The sequence below is a fragment of the Paralichthys olivaceus genome, chromosome 18 (genome assembly GCF_024713975.1).
Source record: "Paralichthys olivaceus isolate ysfri-2021 chromosome 18, ASM2471397v2, whole genome shotgun sequence".
In the NCBI taxonomy this organism is placed as follows: Eukaryota; Metazoa; Chordata; class Actinopteri; order Pleuronectiformes; family Paralichthyidae; genus Paralichthys; species Paralichthys olivaceus.
In genome coordinates this window covers 2,520,709-2,544,314 of record NC_091110.1, presented here as the reverse complement: position 1 = coordinate 2,544,314, position 23,606 = coordinate 2,520,709, and the positions used below count along the sequence as shown (strand labels likewise).

Below are 23,606 nucleotides of genomic sequence, written 5' to 3'. Positions count from 1 at the left end.
GGACCAACGACGAGGTGGAACTGTTCCTGACAGTTATTGCAAACAACCCTTCTTCACTGCTGGTGAAACTGTGACCCTAAAGGAAACAATCAGGAAACGAATAAAGGTGACTGCATCCCTCTCTCCATTGTTGACCATCCAGACTACAATGCAGACCCAGACTTTTCAAATTAGGCAATTCAATCTTATCCATTTTAGGCATTTGAAAACTCTAGGGTAGTGTGGACACAGCAAAGCGAACCAAAGCGACAGTGAAGAGTTTTAAAGCTACACTGTAGTAGTGCGGATGTAGCCACAGTCACAGCTTTAGGTCTTTTATTGAGACATGCATGGTCTCAAAAAAAATTCTTAGTGTTAAAAATGCTGTTTATCCTTTGAACCAAAGGCAGGGACTTCACTCCCTTATGGTAATGACTGTAGGTATAAGGCCGTGTTTAGTCAGAGGGCTCTGGAAATACTTTGTAACATGAATGATCTATTTCTAAAGTTCATGATTTAAGATTCTAGATGTCACACTGTACAATAGAAAACAGTGAGGACATTTAGCAGTGAAGCTCCATTAGGAAACAAATGTGTGGTCAAGTAAGTATGAAATAAAGAGGTAAGGAAGACAGACAGAAGTAATAATAAGATAAATACAACAACAATACTGTTCTACCTGGTAATTAAGTTCAAATTATCTTCAAGAGCAGTAAACTCCTTCCTTAGATTATCATTATTCTAAACCTTGACCTAAAAAAAGTTTAGCTTTTTACAAAACTCATGACCTGATCCATCCACCAAAGTGAACGTTGAATAACAGGATTAGTTTAGCTGTTTGAAGACACCATCACATGTTAAGTCAATGGTCCTGCACATACTCTAGGTCTTGATGTCAACCTAACGCTCTCAGGGTCGCTCTCCTTTAAGTTCAGCTACTGGCCGATGAGGGCATTAAGACTGAAACTCACTACTGAGTCTGAAGCAGGGAGGTGGACTATTCTATACAGCTGGGACTCTGAGGACACAGCAGGGGCCAGGACCTGGTGTTAAAACACTCACCCCATCTCTCTGCTTTTTAAAATGTTTTAGCCAGTTGTCCTTCAGTGTGGAATCAAGACAGAGACAGACAGACAACATTCATAGTAACAGTAACACAACGTCATCACTTCAGACAGACAGATATCGAACTCGCACGCAAGAACGTGGGTGTGGACATGTGATGAAACATGTGTGCTGTGAGGAAAACTCACCCGTGACTCGCCCTCCCCCCTCCACTCCACACGATTGGGGAAGAGATAGAAGTATCTACGCTGCCACTGAGTTAGGAACGGGTTCCCCAGCTTCAACATGTAGCCATGCATTATGCAGTCTTTACCCAGGGCGTAGTCTGCACAGATACACAGGGTCAGAACGTCTGCTGCTGTATGTGTGTGTTAAAATCTGTCATCATGTCGTTTCCTGCCAATTATCATTACCCTCCTCGTGGCCCAGCTGCTTGTTCTTAGCCCTCTTGCGAGCCTCGCTCTTGTCCGTGTCCGAGTTGACGGCCTCGTAGACCGTCTCTGCCACCTCCTGCTGCCAGCGCTCCGAAATGACCAGAGGAAAGTTCTTGTACAGCTCCTGGTCACTGTCCAGCAACTGAGGCACAAACAGACAGGAACAGAGAGCAGGACGTTCAGTGATGACAGAGCTCTGAGGATTAAATATTGTCGTCTGGTCATAGATACAGAGCTAATTACAGGAAATTAATGACATAAGTTTACTACAATTTCTAAGATGCAATAAAAAGGAATATTTCATTAAAATACAAATATGTTTATGTTCAGTTTAATGTCTGTTTGCTGCTGGGGTTGAATGTACCTCTTTTTACCTTTGATACAACTGTGGATTTTCTCTCATATTTATACATTAAAACATGAGACGGATATCAATCTACTTATCTGACTTTTGCAGGAAAGTGAACAGTTGAGTTTTGATCGTGTCAACAATCATCCATCACCTACTGCCTGGAGCTGACATTTCTTGACGCTTCGCTACCTTCACGGTGGCTAAGGTATTTTATCCTGCTCATCTATATCACTAAAATATTAGAGGCACCTTTCAATGTAACACTGGTTCATAGATGCTGCTGTAAACCTTAACTGTCTCTTTAAGAAACCCCCTGCTCCGCTTCCACTTTAACACAGAAACAGTCATTTTGTTCTGACTGGATTAACATCGAGGGACCAAAGCTGTGCTCTTTCCCTCCTCCATCTTGATGCTCTCGCTACTACACCGCAGTTATGTCTGTCATCCCTGCTATTGTTACAGACAAGCGCTGTCCGGGGAAACGTCAACGGGCGCGTGTGCCTTTTATTTCCCTGCGGTGGGGTGTCAGAGGAAGATTACTGATACTGCAGCCACATTAATGTTAATGAGGAAGGAAGAAAATCCCAGGGAGGAAACAAGTAGAGTGCATGATGTGTTGAATTGAGTCATTTCAAACCATCCTTTGCTTCATGATCTAAAGCTGTGAAAGGACCGAGAGCACATCCCTGTGATTGAGGAAGGTAAAGTCAGCGGCTCTGTAAAACTTCCCGAACCCTGATGCAGCGATGGCTGTCTGAGCGACATCTTTGTGACATGCTCGCTCGCACACGCAGGGGATCGGAAAACAAACCAGGAAGTACTTGCAGTCTTGGGCTGTTGTTACAGATTCTATAGCTGCCACATGAGAGCCAGCAGGCTGCAGCGTTTTCTGTGGTAACAGTTGAAAGGTTTATTCTAAAGAGTATGGACCTCTGCCTCCCGTTTCTTAAAAGGAAGCAGCTCAATGATCTGGTTTCCTGTCTTTCTCTGGATGATGGGAAATTGGACAATGATCTGATTCATACTGTAAATCTGGAGTTTCATCTGGGATCATTGTGGTGGTGAACAGAGTGCATAAGAGAAAACAATTATATTTTCATGATCCCGTTTGGCTGAGGAATTCTATTTATTACTGACAGCAGCTTTGTCTGTTCACACTGTGGTACATTTCCCTCGGCATTTAAATGTTTTGTTTCAGATTTCTCAACAGTCAAAAACCAGAGGTCCTTCAGTTAACTATCAAATATGATGTGTGGAAATGATTATCAGTCACCAAATAGGATTCCACTTATCTGTTGATCAACTAATAGATATAAGTGACTTATAAAACAAGTATAATATGATGCTAACCAACAAGAAGGTCATTCTGAACTAAATGTCACCATCCTGTCCAGTATCAGGGAGGTTGTGCGTGCCTAAGGAATTTTATATTAGCTTATATTCTTTGCTGTTGGCTATTTAATTTTCATTGGTCTTATTTTCTTATAAATACATATTTTTATTCTTGATTAACGTCTTTCTTGATTATTTGATTTAATAAAATGCGGGAAAGGATGGGTAAAATGTGTGTTGCAATTCCCTGCAACTCAAAAGATTTGCAGTTTATGAAAATGATATTAGACAAAGAAAAGCAGCAAAGCCGAACAACTGAGAGGCTGGAAAATGTTGTATTGTTACTCAACATGACCAACATTTCAACATGGCTACACAGCTATCAGTCTGGCTACAGCCCAAAGCAACAACGAAATCGAGAGAATGAGAATTTGAACTAGAAACTCTGATCACAGGGCTGCAATAAAAGCAGGGTAGAAATGTCAGTTTTGGACCCTCTCCAGTTCCAGCGTTCTCTCCATTTTCTGACTGGCCATCAGCCACGTTGATGGGCTGCTTTCTGCCCTTGACTTTCCAGTTACTCTGGTTTTTCCACTGTCTGCCATGTCCATGTCCATGACCATCTTCTTGTTTCTGTAGTGCACTGGCAGACGTACTTTAAGTGAGCCTCCAGTTTCCTGGATTTCATGCCCAGTGTGAGACAGAACTGCACAATCCAAATGCAGATTACTCTACAGTCATTGTCTGTTCATCGAATCAACATTAAAACTATAACACCCCACCGCCTTTAAGAGCTGACTTGGTCTGTGTTTGAGTTTTTACTTTTTCTCACCTCAAAGTTTAGTAAAGATCTGATAGATGTCCTTCAAAGGATGGTGTGTACAGTGTGTGGAAATCAGAGAAATTCACAACTAAAAAATAATATTTCTGGTTTCCATCAAGTTGCTCCATTTCTACATACTGAAAATGTCCATATTTACATTATTATGAGTGTGGTGATTTGTTTTCTCCTGCTGCTGAGCACGCACCCTTCATTATTTGAGAAATAAAAGCTGAGAGAGACACGGGACACATCTGTTTACAGTGACGGGACACTCACAGAAACCATCTGTGGGGGAAGAGAAGTGGGTGGTAAATGTAACACAGGGATGTGTGAGAGTGTTTTACCTTGATGCCCTTGGTGTCCTCCTCATCAAAAGAGCCTATGTCAAAAGCATCTGCGGCGTTCACCTCTCCCCTGGGGGGGATTAGCGGGGGAGAGTACTGGAGGCAGAGGGAGAGAACACAGACATGGTTTTCAGAAGGACAATGCAAGACGACATGGCAGGAGGACAAACAGGAGAGTGAGCAACGCAACCAGACAACAGCCCCACAGCAGTGCTTCCCTGAAGTGATGGAGTAACCATAGCAACTGTAACTGTATGGACTAGTGTAGCGCTGTACAGAGTTCCTGAAAAACTGAAGCATTACTTGATTTAATCTGCAGCACTCATTTTTTGGAGCAGTGTAAATCTCTTTAACACGTCAGGTATATGAACAAGCATCATCAGGGTCGATGTATAGATCTTGAAAATCCTGACTTTGTAATCCATCACAGTAAAAATCAAGTCCGCATTAGTATTGTTAAAAAAAAATAGTCTGGACCGGATTGTTTAACCACTGCTTCATGCTGTTGATCGTGACAACAGCATGAAGCGACTGAGGCTCAGTAACCTCCTCCTCTTCAGTAAGTCACATCTTACAAAGGCATCTGGACTGCAAACCTTTATCTCCACACCACTGCTGCTCCCTGTCGCACCAGATAAGTCAGGTAAATATGACGGCTGCATGACAGCAGTCCTCTCATCGGTAGCCAGACCAAATACAAGTTACCTGGATATAGCTCCTGTGATGCATTTACTTGAGATAAAGCAGTTATAGAGAAGAACAGAATTATGATCATGAGTGAATGTATTTGTGTCATGTTTACCTTTTGTGAAATCAATGCATGGAATTTGAATCCAAACTATAAATCAGAATCTATGATGTAAGTTTCTATGTCTCGGTTCAGACTGTGTATTAAAGTCCGAGTAAAGTATTAATCCACTTTAGTGGAAGGTTGGTCTAAAAACTCTGCACGACTGTGCCCAGCATTGCTAATGCAAAGATAAAAATGAATGCAAATTTGATGTTATGATAAACCTGTATTTTAAGGCTTTGCTTACCCGCTTACCTGTTTACATACAGAATATATTTTGAATGTAATTTGATCTAATACCATTACTTTTATCTATGTAAGTGCATCAGACTGAGGCACAGGAGTATTTTCAGTGGGACACAACTGATGGAAAGATTGAAGCTGACTTCAACTGCTCCACAGTGTTGTTTGAATCAATATGAATGAATTATGTGTTTGTTCAAACTTGTTTGTCCTTCTATATTTTAACTTTGTGCAAAACATATACATATATTTTTATTGACAAAGGGCTCAAAAGCATTTAGAGAAATGATTTGTCAGTTCTCATTTTTTCAAACATTTGGACACATGATTTGAAAGAAAAAACAAAGGGATTAAAAAAACTTGTTTGGATTTATATTGACAATAATTTTGGAAAAACTTATTTAAATCAATTTATAATACAGTTTCTAGTTCAGGTCTCTCAAGTTCTTAGACTCTAGTGGAGTATGTACGCATATTATTACAAAACTAGAATACCACTCAGATGAGAGCATACCGCCATCAAGGCCAAATAGTTCCATTTGATTCAATCAAGTACCAAATCGCACACAATTACATGTATCTCAGTCTTCTAATTCTGCCTAATTCTTTCCATCATGATTAATTAATTATTTGCTGGGAAATCAGTTAAAATCACAATGTAAAAGAAAGTTTAAAAAATTCCTGGCTCCGTCCCCTTATCCAGATCCACACCAAAATGTTTTGGGATTTTCCATGACTCTCATTCCACAAGTCTGTGGTAATCCGTCCTCTAGTTCTAATGTAAACCTGCTTTTTAACAAACAGACAAAGGCTGAGAAAATCATAACCTCATATGAAGAGTTTCACTGTAAAAAAAAAAAAAACACCTGCAGCACAAAGATCAAAAGATGATTGATGAAGACAATGATGCCCGCTCACCTTCTGGAGGTACACCTGCTGCCAGTCAATGCCTTTGAAAAACTGATGCTCCTTCACCTCTGGGGCTCTGCATGTGTGATCGAGAGAAAAAAATGTTAATAAATATATATGTCCACTAGGTGGCAGTGTTTGCCATATGAATTCCCCTCTCACAAACACACCCACAATCCTGTTATTTAGCCGAATACCCAGTTCAGACAGTGATCCATCAATCCGGTTTATTCCTAAACTGATGCAAAACGACAGCGCTGATGAAATTAGTTATGAACTCGGCTTCTAGCGGATCACTTGATGTCTTGTCTCTACCCGATTTCGCTGGGCTGTACACCACACCACCCACTGTTTTCGGCCTTAATGAGCACATCTTGCAAAATCTGTCTGATTGATGAATTCATTCCCACGCCTGTGGACATGAACGCTGAGATGTGACAGGGATTAATGTGCACTTTATGTGTATGTGTGTGTGTGTGTGTGTTTGTTTGAGTGTGTGTCGTACCCTCGGCCCTGGCAGCCGAGCCTCTTGGACACATCCCTCTGCAGCAGCCCCTCCAGCAGATCTTTGAGCTCTGCAGTGAAAGAATCTGGCAGCTCCACATTCTGCAGGAGAAAGAGACGAAGAGGGGGAGAGAGTGAAAGTGTGAATAGGGAGTTTGAAAATAGATCAACATCCTTAGCACCTATTACAATAGAGAGCACAGGTTTTCCACCACCCCCTGTCTGCCATCAGGGAAAATACTCATGTTGATGGGATGCGATAATTGTCATTAGATATTGATTGTGCAGCATGAAAAAGTTGTATAATATATATACAGTATATATGTTAATAGATTTAGCTACACAACAACAATCGTGTTGTGCAATGAAAATCAGATATATCATCAAAATGATATAACGTCACATTGAGTCGACTGACTGACTTGGATAAGGTATGATTCTGAATTGCTTAACTAGCAGGACAAAACTACAAACTCCAACACCGGCATCTCTTTCATCTCAGGCAGTGTATTTTCTTAACGTCCCTCCCTCAGCTCTCCCGTGGTCCCTGGAAAGGCAATTCACCGTCAGAGAACCTCTACTACAGCACAAGTCCGCCTCCGCCCTTTTGTTTCATTCTATTTCTTTTTTCCCCCTGACAGGCTTTACTCAGCAGCTTGGTGAAGATGTCTCAGAGTTCAGATGTGCCATCTATCAGGATCTGCTCCGGCCCTCCTCCTATCCATCTCTTCCTGTCCTGCAGCTCAGTGCTCAGCCGTTTCACTGCTGTCTGCTTCTATCATGTTTATGTAATGAGACCATTCATCATGTTTAATAAACACTAAGACATAAAGAGCAGTATTTTTAGCCTGGTTGGGGCTGGGTTGACGGCCCCCCTCTTTTGTAACTGTCTCTCTCCCTCACACATGCACACACGCAGACAAGGATTAAGGGGATAAATCAGAGTAAGTGGCTGGATTAAAATCCTAATCTGGATTTATTGTAATATGAAAGATCATAATTTCGGCGTCTGGGGGTTCTGCTCAACCAAACCGCTCCTGTGTGTGTGTGTGTAGGGTGCAGCTCCCCCTTCTCAGTTGTTTCATGTCCTGACAAAACCCATTAACAGACACAGATTCTTGACGCCGTCCACTGTAATGGACGAGTGCTGCTGGCAAACAGAGTGAAGAGGAGCGAAGCTGTGGTGAAAATTCACTGTTCAGTTTGTCTTCGTGAATGTGTCTGCGCTCCGACATGAGTCGCCTTTTCACAACTCTAGCTTGTATTTGAAGAGGAAAAAAAATGGGGTGGGCGAGAGCAGATATGTCGCTGGGTGGGCTCAATGAACACTATTCATTCCATGTGTTTGCCAAATCTGACCAATGACATCGAGAATCTCAACAGTGTATTCTTCAAACAGAGAATGATGAGCTAATCGCACTTTGTATTGAAAACGGTCTCACACAGTGAGTGCTTTAATATCGTCTAGTAAAAAACAAAGACGCACACTTTTTTCCCTGATCCAAGTGTTTTAATAATGGCTTTCTTCCAGTCTGATCCCATACTTAATTGGCATTATTTAAATGATGATTATACCTATTACTACAGTGTTACTTAAACACAGTTGGTGTAGACTTATTAATCTCATACACTTTATTTTTACAAACTTCCTGAGTCAAATACTAAAGGTCCTGCTTCAAAAACAAAGTCTTTGAGCTTCATTTATTGATGTGATATAAATTAGGTTCATTTTGGAGAATATCCCCCATCCCAGACACTAGGATGTCTCACTCTGCTGGATTTGTTGGAGCTGCAAAAACACTTGTGCATGTACGCTGTGGTTACAGAGTGACAGTTCTCCTCTAGCAAACAATCTTTGTCAAGCACTTACAGACGTTTGCAGAGACAGACAAACTGACAACAGACAAGCTGAATTCAGACCTGTCGTCGGCTTTCTTAAGTAGAGATGCGAAGCCGCGGTTCAGTGTTTTTCCACACGACACTGTTAATGCTCTCTGATGATCAATAACGCCGGAGACCAGTAAACCTGAACATGGCTCGAAAAAGCCCCAGATGCTCAAATCCGAGAGGCAACAAATTGCTGCAATTGTTTGCTTAGAAATAGAAATAGCTCATAATTAGGGCTGGGTATGGAACTCTGGTATATGGGCCGATGTTTCCATGGCATCAGGTGTCGAAATTATGAGGTTACTTATTCACAATATTATATTCTGATACCTGTCACTGCTTTTCTAATAAATGTTAGAAGACAATGACAAACGCATCTTAATTTTTCAATTTAATTTTACATTCACAGTTAACGAAATGAACTGAATGAACTATGAAACACACTTGCTCACAATCGCAACAGTTTTCTTTAAATCATTCAGGAAAGAAAGTGGTGAATTTGGATGAATCCCAAATCTCAGCTTTCTGCACAGGGCATGTTGTAATTAAAACACCCTCTTTATCTGGACATGCTTCAACACATTAATTAACACTGTGTATTCTTCCACAAATTCTATTCTTCCTGTCAGACACTATTCAGACATCACATCTCCTTTGTTTGTGACTTGCCGCCCCAAGGTCCCCACATCACATTGAAGTATGTTGCATATGAGACCAGGACTCAAATGCCAAGGTGTTAAACTGAGACTGGAGCTGGGCACAGTCTGCACAGTGAAGCTGAAACATCCCAGTGAAGGATCAAGGCACATTTCTAATTGGATGGGGACTTGAAACTTAATTAAAAACACACCAAGTCAAAACTGATGAGAACTAATTCATTATGCAGCTACTTTATTCTTTCTTTTTTAAACAATGCCTGGACCACAGATCCCCAACTCCCTGAGCAAACCTGTGCTGAATGTGACTACAAATCCGTTTGACCCAGGGGGTGTACTTTAGCTGTTCCAGCTTGGCTGCTGGATCAGTTTATCTAAGCCGAGTTTCTGTCATATGCTTCATCTCCTGTGTCTTCCCATGACACAGGAAAGTAAACAGACGGCCGGGTAGCAGTTGAAGGGTAGCAGGCAGACACACTAAGGGATGACCCAAAAAATTGCACAACAAAGACATTCATCTCTGTCAATGATGTGAAGGTAGCACAGATGAAAAGTGGCACCAGAGTGTGGCTCATACAGACACAGCTCTGTCTTGTAAGTGGCGTGCATCAGGTCATAGTGTTTGTTCACACACAATACAGTATGCATAGGGATAATAACATCTGTGTGCATTTTGTATTACTGTAAAATAAACACAGGCCAAACCCATATGTTCAGGGCTAAGTAAAGACTCCAATGTGCTTTACAGTGGGTTTACTCATAGACTCCTTGTAACAGATGTATCCGCCATTGTGTCAGGGCTGTACCACTGACTCGTAGCAAACATGCTGCATGTAGATGTGTCTTACCATGGTGAGCGTCATGCGGTCAATCTCATGCTTGTCTTTGGTCTTGTGCTGTCTGAATGGACTGTGCCTGAGCAGGAGAGGGAAGAGAGAGACAGATACTGACACTCTTGTCTATACACAGTAGATGAAGGGAAAGGGGAAGATGAGGTGAGATGAGATGAGGTACATGTTAAGGAGGACATTATGAGGAAGGATGGGAGCTGGGCATGCAGCACAGCAAGAGGAAGAAAGATTTAGATTAAATTACACATTCACTGCAAATCATACCTTTAACAATCAGGGAAACCTGAAGCAATGTGCTCATGTTCCAACACAACACTCAGTCAATTAGCTACCTGCGGGTCAAATCGTTGACTGGAAGATTTGAGAGCGTCAACAACCGGTACTGCAGAAACGGCTTTTAATTTACAGTCCAACAAAATTAGGGGGAGTCGTGCAGCCACACTCTCTTCACTGCTCACCGCTCCATCTACTCTGCATGCTCAGTAGTTGCCCTCATATTCAACATGATAGTGTGTACAGATGTCACCATGATTGCATCAGAACTGTGCAAGATACAGTCACAACATTTTACAGGGGTGCTACTGAAATCACATTGAAGACGGGTGTGGTGCGAACCGTTTACAAACTAAATTAGTATTTATGCAATGATGTAGTGATGACCACCAAGTACTTGTGTGTATGACTCACAGGATTCATCTTAATCAGGGCCAATTAGGAGGGCCACAATTTACACAGAAAGGCCATTATATGTCCAACATCTATGCATAATTCCTGATTCAGTAAGGTTCATATTTAAGTCATTCCTTATTTTCTGTTAGCTCTACAACGTTGAGCAAAGCCACACATCATTGAATATGTTTAGAAAGTGGTTGCTTCAAAGGACGTTGTGTAAGAAAATATAAAAAAATAATAAAAAAATTATCATATTTATAGTCGGAATTGTTAGACTTTAGTTTAATTAATAATAAAAAAAAGACTACTGACAGGACAGCGACAGACAATCAGATTTTAGTTGGGACACTGTCCTGCCTGACCCCCAATTATAAAATTGCCTACTTTAATTTCAAATCACTAACTGGATAAAATGTTTTGCTGCAGCTGCTTGAATGATCTGTAAAATTCACATTAAATCAAAGTCTGACAGAAGTATAACGTTGTCATGGAGTCTGTAAGTTGCATTAGTAGCTGCATCTTGAAACACGTTACAAGGAGCCTCTTTTCCACTGATTCCTAAATGAAGCTTCGGAAGTTACATTGAAAAATCTGCCTTCGTGTTCCAATATGACTCAGTTTCGGCTCCAGGGAGGTTCAAAATAAATGTTTGATGCAATGTGAAGGTTTTCAAGTAAATGAATTGCCTCCATGAGCTGTGTCACAGCTGCTGATGAAGCTCCAATCATCATATTATAATGACAGACATTCAGTTGATTCACATTCAATTATTCTCATATTTAGGGTTTCTTTTAGTCTTCACATTAGTGCGTCCTGCATGTGTGCTAGGATTGTGTTGTATAAACACCCCGACACCACCAGGCTGATCCAGAACTAGACTCACCTGCTCTGTTCTGATGTTTTACTCGAGGAGCAGCAACTCAGTGGCAGGTTTAAGGATATTGATTATGTTATGAACCAGAACTACCTCCATAAAAGTTGAAAGGAGTGATTTCCAGTGAAGTTAAGAGAAGTGACTCAGAACCTACAAAAGTGACCCACAAACCTACCCACAAAAGTTTCTGATAAAAAGAGATAAATGTTCCACTCTGGCATGCAGTGTTAGAAACATGGCAGCAGATGGGATGACATTTTTGGGGAGATGAGACGTTAAAACTGTAGGTAATGTATACCTGATAAGGGTTGAGCAGTATGTTTGTATCACAACTGAGGCAGAACATTTAAAACAATTATATGGATTATATAATTGTTTAAATCCATAAATCCTTTATATGTATACGTTATATATAGCTAATGAAAAAATGTATATGGTCTTGTTATCATCCTATTAACCAGCTAAACTATGTTATTAAAAAGGAATTTAGAAATGTGTCCATTACCCTGAAAGGCAGAAGGACTCCAGGTACAGGGCCCAGGAAGAAAATATAACTCCCAACTAAGAACTTTTTCATAAGGTCGGAAGAGGTTCAGTGCGGCAGTCTGGGTCAAAACTGTCTGTTTGAGTGCTGAGAATCGATTCCAGCAGCAGAGCAGCGACATTGGAGATTTCTGAGGGAGGTAAGGTAAGTTGAGGTGAGAATAAACACTGGGATAGATGTTTTTATAGACGGGCAGTTGAAGCTCCTTCAGGGACCCATATATTAAGCCGTAGAATTTATAAGTGATCAAACAACTGACAGTGTTAATGAGACAACCGCAGCTTTTAAATTACATCTGCAGTGACTCCAATTCATCAGCCAGAGCCAAATGACACCAAGAACTACTGCTGAGGACCAGAGGTGTGGTAATCAATACATCCAAGGCCCAACTTCATGGCTGTGATCAGACAAGTTATTCCAGGATCCATTTGAGCGTGTGTGATAAAGCATGGAAATGTTTTAAGGTTTCGGACTGGAATGTTTTGTGGATAAAGATTCATTTTCCAGCAGTGACTTCAACGGGCCAGTTCAAGTTCATGAAAGAACAAAGGCGCGGTGTCCTAACATGACTTTAAAACTGTAATGACCTCAGGACAGAGTGTGGTCTGATTTATGAGTGGATCACATCTACAGTCATTTTACATCTCAATAATAACAATGGAAAATGGTTTGGATTTATATAGCGCTTCACAGCAGCGTAATAATATGTATTGTGGTGACGTACATTTTCTGGGGATTTTATTGAAAAGCCATCTAGGGATAAAAATAACCAGATAAGGAATCTGACATGATTGTTGAGAGAAACAAAAGAAAGAACGTGAAATGGTTTAAGAGACACAGAAATGTTTACATCAGTGGCAGGCAACTGGTGGCCCCCAGGCCAAAACTGGCCCACCAGCAATAATATCAGGCCTATCAGATTATTATGATGGTTAGATTCATTTTATTTCCCCATATTGTAGTGACACAGACAGTCCCAGGGTGTTGTGGGTGCTGATTTCACTCAAGTCAGCAACAATCATAGAATCACTTCCTCTTTATAATTTATCTACAAAATATGCAAGTTGTGAACTTGGGTCAGAAGACTGTGCCGATTGCTTCACAGACGTCCAAAATAGCCAAATTGCGTTGTGTGGACAGACTCAGTCCTGCACACTACTCGGATATCACAACTTTGGGTTTTGGTGTGTTAGCAAGGAGGCTAAAACTCATGGGTGCTAGTGCCTGTAGCACTGTCAGGAATCATTTCAAAGTGACACAGGCACATTGGATTAGCTGAAGTTGGAGACTAAAATAAAGCTCGTCATTGTAACAAAACGTCAGAGGTTAGATGTAACTTATGAATGTCGCTCTTTGACCGGAGGGGTTAGAGGTTAAAATGTCAGGAAGTTACTCACTGCAAACCACTGACAGCGTATTACCATTACATCTGTATCTCACGATCCAGATCAAGTGTCACTACTAATGTAGGATTATCCTGCCTTGCATGTCTGTGTCTGACAGCAGAACACAATTAGATGACAGTGAATCTATTGACTTAACATTGTAACAGTCTCTGTCACACATTTAAGGTGCATTTTTTAAAAAAAATCAATTTCTTGATTTAGTCTTTCAGTATGTTCCCATCCATCTACTAGTCCAGTCAAAAAATGTCCTGCGGCCAAACCTACTTGCCGGCCCCTGATTTACATGATATTATCATGTACGTATTATTATAACATGACATCAATGAATCATTTGTTGGTGCAAACCACAGAACTACTTTATTTGTGGATGGTTAAATGTGTGTGCACAGATCACCTGATCCGCTCGAAGGTAAAGGTTACATTTGTGTGTGGCATTTAGGGACTCTTCACTTGCTCTTCACTTCTCCACCTCCACACATATCCACAAATGTATGCTGCCTTTAAGTGCTGGTTGATACCTGGGATATCTGTGCTTTCAGTGAATTCATGTGTCATTCCAAAGTGGAGTATATATATATATATAAGATTATGCATGGTCATGTCGTGCTGAGGAAACCTGAACTTAACCTATAACCACAGTTGTGTTGCAGTCTGTTGTACTGTCAGTGTGTCTTCCTCCCGTTAGAGTTGTTTAGGATTGTGTAGAAACACACTGCCAACCTTTCAGTGAAGACCAACACAGTGTTCAAACACACTGATTCAAACATCAATGGAAAGACACGTCACACGCTTCTTCTGCTCGCTCAGACATGCACATGCACACACATGCATGCACATGCACGCACGCACACATCCCCCTTTTACCTGATATCTGACCTACTGGGCCTGGACCTCTGGCATTTACACACTCGAGATCAAACAAGCACACACGGACTAGCACACAAACAACATCAAACACACACCAAACAGAGGACGAGCCGGCGAGAGATACAGAGAACGGTGAGAGCAGATTCAAAGAGGTCTACTTAGAGTGGCAGAAGAGGTTTGAAAGCAGTACATGAAGTCAGGATGTGGTGGGAGTATAGAGCAGAGAGGAGAAACAGAAGAGGAAAAATGAAAGGAGAGCAGAGAGAGACGATGTAGTATTTACCCTCGGAGGAGTTTGAAGAGCATGCAGCCTAAGGAGAACCAGTCGGCGCTGCTGTCGTACGCCGTCCCCTTCTGAAGAACCTCTGGAGCCATGTAACCATGAGTACCGCTGCAGCAAACACACCAATGGTTCATGTCAAACACACACTCATTACTTTTTACAACTACGAGAGCAGAATCGCACACGACAGCCTCATTTGGACAGGGTTCATATTAGAGGGGAAGGGGGTGGGTAATAAAACATTTCCCCTGTCCCTCGTAATAGAAGTTGTTGTTCCGGATGGTGTTTCTGCTACTGGCAAATTACGGAAGCTGGTTTTGTGAGACACCACAATGTGCTGGAAGCATGTAACCATCCATGCAAAGCTTTTCTCTCGACTAAAATAGTATATGATCTGCAAAATTTGTTCAAAGCAGCATTTATTGTTTTTCCTAACGAAATGGTTGATAACACAAGTGATGCTGCAATGACTGTACTGAACCAACATTAATCACTTGATCTACTTGTCAGTGCAAAGGCACCAATGGTTTAGAACTACTTTATTGTACATGTGTTCATATCTTTTATAGAGTTTAAGTATAAATAATTACATATTTATAAAATACATGTAAGTGCAGTTTGAATCTAGTGTATCTAGTGTATGTTATACTATAAGGAACAAACTTTTTTAGGGATAAAATTACATTTAAATCATCTTTGCAGCCTTAAATATTCTTTACGCCCTCCTACATGCTCATTTAAAAAAAGTAAGAGCCAATCAGTCAGCAACTGGCTTATGGTGATTTCTAGAATTAATATTATTTGTTAAGAAATATCTGTGAGTCTCAAGCTTTGGGACTGTTTGAACATTAGAGCTCCCTGCACACATCAGCTCAACTATGAATCACTGAATCAGTTGACTAATGAACATCGCCAAGATCTGAAATGATCCCTGATAGATGCTGTTTGTTATATTATATATATATATTCTGTCACTCTGTTACCTGATCATTCTCATACTACTTTACTTTTGCTTTGTTGTATAGGCTAACAGAATGAGTTGTATCAGGAGAAATCCTGTGAGAATGGGGTTTAACTTTTCTCCAGTTGTATTTCTGTTAACCACTCACTATTTGTTGGTTTTTAGTAAGACAACAAAGTCGCCATAAAGCCATGTTTGTGCCTTTCTACACAAGAGGCACACTAAAGGTGCAACATTTCCTGCCCTTAACCGTCTGTGTAACAGAAGCTTCAGGAGCACTTACACACTGGCGTGGGGTTTCCTCTTGGAGAAGTCGCAAGCCAGGCCGAGGTCGGAGATACGAACATGACCGTGTTCATCCAGTAGAATATTGGCTGGCTGGAGAGGACACACAGACACATAGTCAGATCTCTGGGACAGGAAAAAATGTTTGAGACCTCACTAAGTCACAATCTAAGTTACAATTTCCGCTCAGCAGGAGAAAACTTCTGTGTGGATACATGTAATAAAAGAAAGCCCCCCTGTCCTGGCTATCCTCTGCTGTTTGGCAAAACTGTGACTCACTCACTCTCTGTCCCCTTCCAACACTCAGCCTCAGAGTATTATCTGCATTGTTCTGCACTGTTTATTAAAGACCTAAAACTGTTCCCTGACTTCCAGCAAAATATATCTATTATTATGGCAACCAGTCCAAACAGGGGTCTTGGAGGAAAAACAGAGGACAGTTGAAAACATGGCTGAAGTGAAGCTAGGGCTTTGAAACAGTACGTGCGGGGGTGTCGAGGTGGATCAGTGGACTGTGACATTCAGGGTCACTTGTCATTCCTCTCTCTGTCCTGATTTATAACATTCTCTGTTAAACAACACAAATATGACATAGCATCTCTTCTTAGCAGGGCTGCAACTAGTGATCTTTTCTATCAGTTTTTGGGGTAACTGAATTTTGGGAAAATATTGCAGATGTAAATGTTGAAACAGGAGCTCATTGTAGTTTTTTGCCAACTGAAACGATCAGTTGACTTAAGAATTGGCCAATATCATCAATGGTTTACGTTCAAAGAGGTATTGTGTGCATGCGTCTGTGTGTATGTTAGTAATTCTTGAGGATGTAGGACCATTAAAATAGCAAAATAAAATGTTGAATCACCAAAATATAACAACAATCAAAGATGGACTCAGCTAATTGCTGATATAGTCATGCATCTAGACTCTTGTCCCTGTGGTGGAAACAGTTAGTGAGTTACTATAAAATGTCGTAACTCTAATTGCATTAAAAATACAGCTCTAAAGAAGAGAATGTAATCAGAGTGAGAGGTCTACCTTCAGGTCTCTGTAGACAACAAATCGGTTGTGCATGTGTTCCAGACCCAGGATGATTTCAGCCGCGTAGAATCGCATCTCTTTCTCACTGAACACGCCATGCTGAGACAGGTGGTAGTGCAGGTCACCCCCTGAAGACACACACACACACACACACACACACACACACACACACACACACACACACACACACACACACACACACACACACACACACACACACACACACGTGCGTTAGCATGACCTCATAACAACTCATGTCCCAATCGATGTCTGTCAATAAGTTGTGGTAATCTTTTCAGGGGAGAAGATGAGAATCAATCAGAAGCCTTCTATAGCTCTTTCCTCCAACCCAATGGTCTGAGCCTTAACATGTATCGACTCACTGTATTCAGAGCACAACTGCACACTGTATGATGATGTCTGTGTTCAGCGTTGACTTTAAAATGTGACTCAGGCTTTGATTGGGAGACTGTCTGGGAACACTGAGTGGAAAAGAGTACGATGAGGTGGTACTTAAAGGGAGGCTGATATTAGATGTTACGAAGGATAACACAAGCAGGTCGCTGTGGTGTGAAGCATCATCACTGAGGTCAAAATCTTGATTCTTGAGGGGAGGAATGTCCTAACTGGCCAGCATCAGGATGAGTAATCCAATCTTTCCTCTTTTTTGGGGGGCAGACAGGAAATAGGGGGGAAAGAGAGACAGGGAATGACATGCAGTTAAAGGACTCAGGCATCTGTGCCTGTGTAGTTTGAGCCCTTTCAGGTCATCAGGTGATTAAAACTTATTCTCAGAACAGACAAAGTAGGGCAGTTTAATGAAAGACGCGCGTGTGTGTCTGAGTGTCTGTGTGTGTGTGTGTGTGTGTGTGTGTGTGTGTGTGTGTGTGTGTGTGTGTGTGTGTGTGTGTGTGTGTGTGTGTGTGTGTGTGTGTGTGTGTGTGTGTTTGTGCGGGTCACCTTACCATTCATGAGGTCCAGGATGAAGCACAGCTTGTCAGGGGTGTGAAAGGCGTACGTCATACACACAATGAATGGACAGTCCTGTGGACAAACAGAGGACCACGATAAGAAACTGTCTCTCTGCTATATCGATCAGAAAATGATTTCTCATCATATGATGTTGCATGGTAATTGGTGTCATGGAGACCTCACTATGAAGTCCGAAAATTAGGTCATATAGTGGATTAACATATTTACCTTTGCGGACAATTAGATTAGAGACATGATCTACCCCCTATTTATATTAAGTAATTTTTATTGTATGGTTTGAATGACAATATTGGGCAATAACTTGGGCTAGATACTGCAGAGTAAAGTATGATAGCGAAAGTGCTGCATTGTATGAATGTGTGTGTGGGGAATATAATTTTAAGTTTATTAATGTATAGGCATTCTGTGGGGTAAGTCGTATCTTTACCTGTCTAATAAATTCAGAGTAGTTAAAGTACAGAAATCTAGTAGTGTAGAATTATGGAGCCGCATGGCATGGAAACTACTGTGCTGCATCACTCACCCCTGTGCTGACTAATGACAGCATGATTCTCTCATTGAGTGCTAGAGTCTCCCCCTGCTTCATCTTGATCCTCTTCTTGTCCAAACACTTCATGGCATACCTGACATTAGAATGACAAAATGGCCACAGCATTATTGTGTGCTTTTTCCCCTCCGATTCGTATTTCACTTGTATCCATCAGCCGTGCGTGCAGCTTTCTTACATCTTCCCCGTGTCGGCCTTCCTGCAGCCGTACACCTCTCCGAAGCCTCCCCTGCCGATGATCCGATGCACACTGAAGTCATTCATGGTCAGCTGAAGAAGGACAGAGGGAACATGTGAGTCTACTGTGGGAGTAGCTGGTGAATTGATCAACACTGACCCGGAATTTTATTTTATTTTTTAATATTGCAGTGTGGCGTGGTGTTTTGAGAGGTCACAGTGACCTCGACATCTTGACCTAGCCCACCAAAATCTAATCAGCTCGTCTTTGAGTCCAAGTGTATGTTTGTACCAAATTTGAAGACATTCTCTCAACCCTCACCATGAACGTGACCTCTGACCACCATAATCAAATCCAAGTGAAGGTTTCTAACCTGAAATGCATCTTGGGTGGTGTCATTCACCTCCACCTCAGAGAACCAGATATTTTGTGATATTTTTATTGTCTTTTTACTCCTGATCATTTATGAACTCTACTATCAGTTGTTTTATTAAATTAGTGACTCTTTGTTTATATATATATATATATATATATATATATATATGTATATATATATAGTAAAAGCACCACTATTTTATTTGTTTTCTAGCTTTGTGTTGCAACCTGTGCATCTGTACTTATGACATTTAAGGTCTAAAAGCAGCCTGGACTCGTCCCGCCCATGAGCACCACCACATTTCTGTGTGGACTCCTTGCAACGCCGCAGAAAATAAACAAACACTTAGGCGTGATGACGTGACACGTGTGACTTGCTGGAGCACACATTATTTAGACTTTGATGCTGCTGCTGATGATGCAGGATGAGTCAGTAAGGCTGCCCCGGTGAATGAGGTACCTGGCAGCCCATGTGATGTAATGTTTACACCTCTTGGTGCAATTATATTAAGTCAGCGTGAAATGGACTGGACCTAAAAAATGGAAGTGTGTTTTTTTTTCTTTTTGGTCTGGATCAGACATGTTTGTAAGGGAATGGGAAAAGAGGGCGAAGCTAATTTACTGTTAAAATCCCCAAACAGGATGAAGGAACTGTAGTTTTAAAAAGAGCATGATTATCCCACCAAATATAAGTGAGTGACTATCTGTGTTGCACGTTATCATTCACATACAGATATCTGTCCTGTGTTAAATACCTGTAGACATACTGGCAAAGCCTTAGACCCAGTAAGACTCTTTTGGACCAAAAGCGTCAAACTGCAGGTGTGACAGTCGCAGTAAAAGCTCATACTCACATGAATGTTGAGCTCCACGTTCTTCCACTGGCAAAAGCGAGTAAACTTATCACTAAGGAAAAAAGAGGAGAGGCAATAAAATGTGAATATACTGTGATATGTTGAACGAATGGTGAAAGTTCCTCCACCTCTGACATCATTGTCTCACCTCTCAATGAACTTCTGGAAGATATTCCCTCTCAGGCTGTCACAGATCTCCACTATGTATGGCTGCAGGGGGGGGAACAGACATATAAACAGTAGCTCAGCTCCAGTGTTTCGTCTGCTCTGGCGCCTCAGTAACTATGTGATAAAAATTCTTTACAAATGTATGTGAATATATCTTCTTTGCATTGTTATGTTGACTGAACTGGACTCAAGGTGTCTGCCTCTGCCACATTTCCTGTGGCCAGACCTTAAAAATGTCTGCTGTTAAAGCAAACCCGTTCACAGAAACTCTCACTGAACAGTCACATCTCTGCGTTTTGACAAGGGCACTCCACAGACACCTCTATGTTCCAGCTGAGTGTAAAACTTGAGGAACCCTGAAGTCTAACAAATATATACAGGAAATAGATTTGATATCTCTGACAGAAAGTTCAGGCAAGGGATAATTTTACAAAGTAAAAGCCATGTTATAATCCAAAAGAGGGATTTGTTGATTAGATTTACTGAAAGGTTGGATTAGATTCACTGTGAACGAAAACATCTCTTGTTTCTCTTCTGTATTTTATTTTCCTTGGTGGCTGTTTGGCAACTGATGCTTTGCACTGCACTAAATATGTAATGACCCTGAGAATGAGCGGTATAAATATACTATTGATAGAGCTGGAAAACATAAATGCATACCAGGAACTAGTGCCGGGCAACAGGAGTGATTTTTTTTTCTTTAGTAACATTTCCTCCACAAGGAAATGAGAAACTGTCAAACTGTCGACAGAGCACGTTGCCGGACAATGTGTCTGCAGCCAATCACGTCACAGAAAGAGAGCACAAACAAACAAACACGCCACATGCTGCCGCGTCGGTATTAAGGGCTGAATAGAAAGGTAGCACAGAAGAGTACTCCCTCTGAGGAAACAGCAATATGGAAGGGCTGCCTTGGGTAAATGAGGTAACAAGATGTCAGTGGTGTGGAAATACTTTGTCTACTTAATGCTCCATCTAGAAACATTGAGACAGGGCCAGGTCACCAAGAGACATGAAACTGTAACTTGTTGTGTAACCTCTTGTATCACATTTTTCATCCACTTTATTATTTTACTTTTTTAAAATCATGTTTACGTGTCTTCAAATGATCTTAGTTTTCTTCATACTGTGCATTAGTGTCTCTCTATGTCTTACGTAATGTTCATTTAAGTGCCTTGTTGTTGAAAAGCACTGTACAAATTAACACAACCACTTACAGTCTCATCAACGATTAGACCTAGCCCCTGGACTCAAGACACACTGCAGCAATAAACTTTAATTCTCTGCACAAAATCATAAATTTACTGATATCCTAAATAACAAACGGACAATTAAAACTGATTAAAGTATTGAACCAAGTTATAAATTTCACACTTCGTGATTAATATGGATTTATACTGAATGGTTTTATTTATGTAAACAGATTTTCTGTATACAGCTCAGACAAATGTTGGTTTTTATTATGTTCAAAGTCAACTAATAGGGAATTTAAAGTTAAAGGGAACATTAAGTGATATAAAAAATACAAAGATTGTGATGAAACAATTTGTCACATTGCCCAGCCCTGACACAAATTTATTTTGAGGAAGCACAAAAACTACAGTTTAAAAATAAGCCCTGCAGAGTACGTGTCTGTGAGTGTGTAATTTACACCCTCAAATAAGCTGAGGGGGTAAAGTACAAAAATATCATCATCAATCATCATTTTAATCCGTCAGGATACGGCCCCTGACACAAACCGTTGGTTGTGCTGAAATCGTTTTCTGTGCAGTTTTATTGTGAAAATAAAAACTTAAAGGTTCAGTGTGTAAGATTAGAATGATGAATGATGTAGAATAATCCTCATGATGTTTTCACTAGTTCATTTCATCTAAATTGTATGAATTATAGTTTTCTTTACCCCAGAAAAGGCCCTTTATATTTAAATACTTTATATTTACATGGAGGGGGTCCTCCATGGGCCGCCATGTTTTTTACTTTAGTGCAACCTGGACAAACTAAACACCTTTTGAGTTTTTATGAAAAGTGAAGGCCACCACTGGTTCTTTTTCATGTTTGGAAGGAGAGGGTGAGGTGAGGGGTGTTCAGCTGCAACATGCAACTTAGCCACTCGGTATCACTAAATTCTACACACTGTACCTTTAAGCTGAGCTCCATTATAGACTCCTGTCATGATTTATTATATCACAATGTCTGCTATGAAAAATAACTTATTCTTTGTCTCTTTAAATTAACAAATACTTTAAACAGCAATCATAGTTTCTGTATTTGCTGTTGTTGAATCTGAATGAAAAAATAAAGTGACAGATAAAAAAGATTCAGAAACAAGGTCTTTTACCTGGAAGAGAGTTGGCGGAACCTGTTTCTTTGCCAAGTGACTCTGCACATGGTCCACTGCTTTCTTAGAGAACGGCTGAAAAACAGAGTAGGAAAAAAAGGAAGGGTCATTTTAAATCTTCAGCTTCAGAAGTTATTCCAGTTCTGTTTTTTCTGTTTAATGCAACACAACAAGGATTGTAAGAGATGCCTCTACCGAGGACGACCAACATCTGCAGTGTGTGTGTTTATGCGCGGTGTGGTCAATAACTAGCCATTAGCAGCAAGCACCAACTTTGCCTTACTTCAAAACCATTGCTTTGCAGGACTGAACATGCTGCAGTGTGACCTCACTGTCTAAGGCCAGGTGGAGGCACTCTGCAAGGATTTCCAATCAGCTCCCTGTGTTCAAATACATGACTTTCAAATGGTAACTTAAAACTAATTCCACTTTTTCTACTTTTCTTTCTGGGCTCCGTCCATAGAGTATCATGTGCTTAAGTGCAGTCGAGTGTTTTAAATGTCTTCTATGGGGACAGAGCAGTTTCATTTGTCCAGAGCAGCATTGATGGTCCAGCGGATCCAGGTGATGCATTCAAACTCCTTTTCAGACACTGAATATGTATCACTGCTGGCTTCATCCCCCTGAGAGATGGCTTTCTGTCACAGAGACGGAGTTGAGTTGCTGTTGAAAAGTTGCTGTATTCAGACATGACAGCACATTTACAGATAGAACCACAATGCCCAGCAGAGATATTTGGCACCCGAGAGGGAGGAGTTGAAAATGAATGGTGTAGGAAAAGTGTTTCTGTTCTCACACAGAAAAACTTAATTTGCCGTTAATGTTTTGATGATATCTAATCACTGTCTTATAATAGAACTATCTGTTGCCTGCTTGGTCTTGTCTGAGTGTGCGAGCATAAAATGACATGTTTAGCTGGGGGTCTCGATTCATCAATTTTTGTTTGCGTGCTCAATTTGCGGCCCTTTGCTGCATATTCATCATTTCACCCATGCAGTTGGCCAAGATGAGAGGTGGCAGACCTCATGTGCCCTGCGAAGAGAAACATCTTCAT

General features: G+C 41.0%; 1 protein-coding gene across 2 annotated transcripts in view; it reads right to left on the bottom strand.

Moving 5' to 3' along the window:
- Positions 1-23,606, bottom strand: part of grk3 (G protein-coupled receptor kinase 3) — a 60,455-nt gene that overhangs the window by 4,627 nt on the left and 32,222 nt on the right. Inside the window, exons 5-20 of one of the 2 annotated variants that reach the window (XM_069513417.1) lie at positions 22,553-22,627; positions 20,195-20,256; positions 20,047-20,098; positions 18,818-18,909; positions 18,616-18,715; positions 18,065-18,143; positions 17,097-17,227; positions 16,060-16,154; positions 14,816-14,923; positions 10,167-10,233; positions 6,777-6,877; positions 6,281-6,347; positions 4,330-4,425; positions 1,458-1,620; positions 1,233-1,369; positions 1,042-1,080 (exon numbers count right to left, since the gene is read on the bottom strand). In XM_069513417.1, the coding sequence (XP_069369518.1) occupies positions 1,042-1,080; positions 1,233-1,369; positions 1,458-1,620; positions 4,330-4,425; positions 6,281-6,347; positions 6,777-6,877; positions 10,167-10,233; positions 14,816-14,923; positions 16,060-16,154; positions 17,097-17,227; positions 18,065-18,143; positions 18,616-18,715; positions 18,818-18,909; positions 20,047-20,098; positions 20,195-20,256; positions 22,553-22,627 (1,464 nt within the window). The remainder of the gene's footprint in view (positions 1-1,041; positions 1,081-1,232; positions 1,370-1,457; positions 1,621-4,329; positions 4,426-6,280; positions 6,348-6,776; positions 6,878-10,166; positions 10,234-14,815; positions 14,924-16,059; positions 16,155-17,096; positions 17,228-18,064; positions 18,144-18,615; positions 18,716-18,817; positions 18,910-20,046; positions 20,099-20,194; positions 20,257-22,552; positions 22,628-23,606) is intronic. The other variant, XM_069513418.1, reaches the window with a different exon arrangement.